Raw genomic sequence first — 5,561 nt, 5'->3', positions numbered from 1 at the left:
CAAGTGATTGAGCAATCCCTCCTAATCCCCGGCCTAGAATGATCCCTACTTACATACTTTGCTACAATTGATAAAAAGAGGGTTTAATTTGTGTGCTTATATATTTCGCATCACTTGTAAGCCCACAACGCGTCATTTAATTTTAAACTCCAATCCTTACGTGTAGAGCCAACCGTTTTCTCCAAAATCCGCTTTAATTCTCTGTTTGAAACTTCCACTTGACCAGATGTCTGTGGATGATAGGGTGTAGCCACACGATGAGTAATCCCATACTTTGCTAATAAAGCATTAAACTGTTTATTAATAAAATGCTTCCCCCCATCACTAAGAATCACACGTGGAATTCCAAAACGTGGAAAGATCACCTCCTGGAGGAATTTCAGAACCATTGATCCTTGATTAGTTGGTGTTACAATGGCCTCGACCCATTTAGAAACATATTCCACAACAACTAAAATGTACTGATTCCTATGAGATGATGGAAATGGTCCCATGAAATAAATACCCCAAACTTTAAATAACTCAACAATTAGAATACTTTGCTGGGGCATCTCATTCCTTTTGGATTGGTTGCCGACTCTTTGACACCTGTCACAAGCTTTGCACCAATTATTTGCATCTTTACATAATGTAAGCCAAAACAACCCACTTTGCAGAATTTTCTCTGCTGTCTGTTTCTGTCCAAAATTTCCCCCATATGCATACTGATGAGCAAAATGTAAAACACTGTCTTGTTCAACCTCAGGAATGCACATGCGAATAAATCTAGTCTGGACAATACTTATATAAGTATGGTTCATCCCAGAAATAATGCTTGACATCAGACAAAAACTTCTTTTTCTGCTGAAATGAAAAATCGAGATGCACAACACCCGTAGCCAAATAATTAACAACATCAACAAACCAAGGTATATTAATTTGGGCAGCAAAAAGCTGTTCATCTAGAAAACTCTCACTCAATGGTAGAGAATCTGCCTCCTTAGCTGCTGGAATAATTAGTCTAGATAAATGGTCAGGCACCATATTTTCACTGGCTTTCTTGTCTTTAATCTCAAGGTCAAATTCTTGAAGTAAAAGAACCCAACGAATCAACCTAGGCTTTGCATCCTTCTAAGACAACAAGTATTTTAATGCAGCATGATCAGTATAAACAATTATCTTAGCCCAACCAAATAAGACCGAAACTTCTCTAAGGCAAACACAATTGCTAACAATTCCTTCTCTGTGGTAGCATAGTTAAGTTGTGCATCATTGAGTGTACGACTTGCATAATAAATGACATGGGGAAGCTTGTCTTTCCGCTGTCCTAAAACTACCCCAACAGCATAATCTGAAGCATCACACATTAATTCAAATGGTAAACCCCAATCTGGTGCAACAATGATGGGTGCCGAAGTTAGGAGTGATTTCAACTTGTTGAACGCTTCCAAGCAAGCCTCATTGAAATTACATGGTGCATCTTTAGACAATAAATTGCATAAAGGTCGGCTGATCTTAGAGAAATCCTTGATGAACCGACGATAAAATCCTGCATGTCCCAAAAACGATCTAACACCTTTTACTGATGTAGGGGGTGGCAACTTTGCAATCACATCAATTTTAGCTTTGTCAACTTCAATGCCTTTGCTAGAAATTGAATGACCCAAAACAATTCCCTGTTTCACCATAAAATGACACTTTTCCCAATTTAGCACTAAATTTGTTTCTTAACATCTCTCAAGATCTAATGACAAATTATGTAGGCACTGATCAAAAGAATCTCCGAACACAGAAAAATCATCCATAAAAACTTCCACAATTCTTTCAACCAAGCCAGAAAACATACTCATCATACAACGCTGAAAAGTGGCGGGTGCATTGCATAACCCAAATGGCATCCTTTGATAGGTAAATGTCCCAAATGGACATGTAAATGTTGTCTTCTCTTGATTCTTTGGTGCAATTGGGATATGATTGTACCCAGAATAGCCATCCAAGAAACAATAAAAAGCCCTGCCAGCCAATCTTTCTAACATTTGGTCAGTAAACGGTAAAGGGAAATGGTCTTTTCTTGTACCTGTATTTAGCTTCCTATAATCCACACACATACGCCAGCCTGTAGTTAAGCACATAGGAATAAGCTCATTGTTGTCATTTTTAACTACTGTAATGCCAGTATGTTTAGGAACAACCTGCGTAGGACTCACCCATTTACTGTCTGAAATAGGATAAAACATACCCGCATCAAGTAATTTCATAACCTCTGTTTTGATCACTTCTTTCATAATCGGGTTAAGGCGGCGTTGAGCATCAACTGTTGGATTCATGTCGTCTTCCATTAAAATTTTGTGCATACAGATTGCTGGGCTAATACCTTTGATGTCGGCAATTGTCCATCCTAATGCATCTTGATATTTCCTCAAAACATGAAGCAATTTATCTTCCTTTGTGGGAGTTAAATCTGCTGCAACTATAACTGGTAGCGTTTCTGTAGCCCCTAAATGTGCATATTTTAAATGTTCTGGTAAAGGCTTCAGCTCCAATTTTGGTGGCTGCTGTCTGGACAGCTTAATGGATTGTTTTGGCTCCCCTAAGCTCTCATAAACATTTCTAAACCTTGGCAACTGTGTGGGCAGACTGTCCAATGCTTAAATGTACTCAAGAACACCTTCATCTTTAGAATCTGTCCCAATTTCCCCTTGTAAAACGTGCATCAACTGATCTGTATTTGAACTGGCATAAAAAACTATCTTGAACCATACTGCATAACACATCAATGCGCATACATTCTTGCTGTTCAGCAGGACGTTTTGTTGCCTCAAACAAATTAAATACCACATATTGGTCTTGAACTCGTAAAGTTAGTGTTCTAGCTTCCACATTAATTAAAGTCTTAACTGTTGCCATAAACGGCCTCCCCAAAATGATAGGTGTTTGAAGGTCTTCATCCATGTCTAAAACCACAAAATCTGCCAACAGATAAAGATTATCAACCTTAATAATAAGATCTTCAATAACACCTCTTGGATAAGTGATTGAACGGTCAACTAGTTGAAGTATAATTGATGTAGGCTTTAAGTCTCCTTGTCTCAATCGGTGGAAAACAGAAAAAGACATCAAATTAATACTCACACCCAAATCAATTAAAGCACTTTTAAAATCAGAATTTCCAATAGTACAAGAAATATTAAAACTCCTTGGATCTTTTTTCTTAGGTGGTAGTTTGTGTAGCAAAACGACACTGCATTGTTCTGTCAAAACAACTTTGTCCAAATCTGCAAGCTTTTTTTTGCTACTGCAAACCTCTTTCAGAAATTTGGCATATGATGGAATTTTCTTGATTGCATCTAGTAATGGAATGTTGATTTGAACCTTGGATAATGTCTACATAAAATCTTTGAGTTGTTGATCTCTTACTTTAGGAATTACACGTTCAGGGTAAGGCAGTGAAGGATCATAAACATGTTGAGTTATCTGTTTTGGGACAATTTCTGTACTGTGCAGATTCTGTTTATCTGCAGATTTGTCAGGTTCTGCTTCTGGTATTTCAGATTCTGCAGAAAATTGGTACTGCGGGCAGGTTATGTTCAGTGCTGTTTGCACGATTGTCATAATTTTTTCCACACCGTAAAGTCCGAACAACATTGCAGTCTTCATATCCTCTTGGATTAAGCACTGTTTAACTAGGAAATTTTCCTTTTTCTCTGTCTAAAATCTGTGCAGCTAGCTGCCTAATTGTTGCTCCAAACTTTTAATTGATGCTTCAACATTTTGAATTCTTTGATTACTGCCTTCCATAAATGTTTGTGTTATAGCTGCCAGTTTAGACAGTTGATCTTCCAAGGATGGTTTTGGTGGAACAAAATTTTTTTGTACATGCTGAAATGGTTTTGAATTATTCTGATTATCACCCCATTTGAAATTAGGATGATCCCTCCATCCTGGATTGTAATGAGTTGCATATGCATAATTCCTAGGCCTTTGATAGCTGTTCATCATATTAACATGTTGTTCCACAAGCTCTGGGTAAGATTCTTTATGTGGACAGCCCAATATGTTGTGTGTAGCCATGCTGCAGATAGTGCAAACTGTTACTGCAGGTGGCTGCTAATGTGTAGAATTTACTATCTGTTGTAGAATAATATCAAACTTGGCATCTATTTTCTTTTCCATTTTTTCCATTTGTGCAGACATAGTAGAAGAACCTGATAACTTAGAAATGCCTCTTTTGTGTGAATGTTCTGTTGCCCACTGTTGAGATTCTGTAGCCATCGTATCAAATAATTCAAATGCTTTACTTGCAGATTTATTTGACAATGAACCCCCAACTGATGCATTAACAGGGCTTTTAGATGTAGGATTAAGCCCATCAAAGAAAATATTCATTTGTGTATCAGGATCAATATTAACATGTGGACACTTTATATACATTTGTCTATATCTCTCCCATGCTTCATGAAATTCTTCGTTTGGCTTTTGAGTGAATGTCATAATCTCCTGCTTGTAATTCAATGTCTTGGATGCCGGATAATATTTGTTCAGGAATCTTGTATGCAATTGTTGCCAAGTAGTAATGTTATTAGACGGTAGAGTGAATAACCAAGTTTTAGCCTTATCCTTCAAAGTAAAAGGAAAAAGACATAACTTAATAGCCTCGGCAGGAAAACCCCTAATCAAAATATTTTTGCAACCCACGATGAATTTTGCAACATGTAAATTCGCATCCTCGTTAGGCAGCCCATGAAAAGTAGGTAAAATTTCAAGCATATGGTGCTTGATCTCAAATGAATCGCCATCTTCCTGGGCAGGATACACAATACAATTAGGAACATCGTTCGCACGGGCAGCCAATGACTCTCTGAGTGGCTTGCCCGCTGCAGGCAATTGCAACGCCATTGTGATTTTACTGTCTACAAAACCAGCAAACAATTCCTGCAGAAATGTGCCTTGCAGTGCACAGTCCCAAACCAAATTATTTTCTCTCCTCTGTCTATGCAGTGTGCGTTCGGGTTCTGGATCAAACTGTGCAATTTGGGCAGTTCCTGATCTAGTCTGGACCATGCAGTTTACAGAATCTGCAATAACACAAAAGCGTTAAAATAATTTAATTTTTTTTTGACGAAAAATAAAACAAAAATCAGAAAAAGTTTAAACAAAAACTATCTAAAATAGTCCTCAGCAGCGGCGCCAATTTCTTGATAGGATTTTTAAAGTCTATGCAAATAGGGTCAAAATCACATGAAATACTTGCAAGAATACAATGATGTTGTAGTATAGATGCTCATGCAAAGTCGTTTTCCTCAAGGACTATTTGGATAATTTATGTAGAAACAATTCCTAATTAAATACTTAGAATTAAAATTTGAGAAGGAGAGTTTGAGAGTGGGTAATATTAAAACGAATTTTAAATAAAAACTAATATAATCGAAGAAAAGAGTTTTAAATACCAATTTATAAAGGCACTAGGGTTCCACCATCACCCAGCAATTCTATGTATTTTCACCAATTACTTACGATCTACACATGCCAACTTCGAAGGTTAGGTTTTCCTAATATATATTCTCCTCGTGATATTCAAGCAA

At 37.2% G+C, this 5,561-nt stretch overlaps 1 protein-coding gene across 1 annotated transcript; it reads right to left on the bottom strand.

The window, feature by feature from the left end:
• Positions 1–765: 765 nt before the first annotated feature.
• Positions 766–3,636, bottom strand: LOC126602889 (uncharacterized). The gene is made up of 6 exons (XM_050269718.1): positions 3,477–3,636; positions 2,766–2,948; positions 1,770–2,626; positions 1,451–1,655; positions 1,203–1,330; positions 766–1,110 (listed from the first exon to the last, which is right to left on the bottom strand). Exons 1-6 carry the CDS (start codon positions 3,634–3,636, stop codon positions 766–768), a joined length of 1,878 nt encoding a protein of 625 aa, XP_050125675.1.
• Positions 3,637–5,561: the final 1,925 nt, after the last annotated feature.

This window comes from Malus sylvestris, chromosome 15 (assembly GCF_916048215.2).
Source record: "Malus sylvestris chromosome 15, drMalSylv7.2, whole genome shotgun sequence".
Taxonomy (NCBI): Eukaryota; Viridiplantae; Streptophyta; class Magnoliopsida; order Rosales; family Rosaceae; genus Malus; species Malus sylvestris.
Note: the sequence above shows the minus strand (reverse complement) of the source record. Positions and strands in the feature narration are given on the sequence as shown.

Bases quoted from the DNA above. Each gene is read 5' to 3' on its own strand.
- LOC126602889 (XM_050269718.1), bottom strand. From the start codon at position 3,636: ATGAAGACTGCAATGTTGTTCGGACTTTACGGTGTGGAAAAAATTATG. The intron at 2,627-2,765 runs GTATGCGCATTG...AGTACATTTAAG, and splicing joins TCCTGCTGAACAGCAAGAAT to CATTGGACAGTCTGCCCACA. The intron at 1,656-1,769 runs GTGTTCGGAGAT...ATGGTGAAACAG, and splicing joins TTTTTATGGATGATTTTTCT to GGAATTGTTTTGGGTCATTC.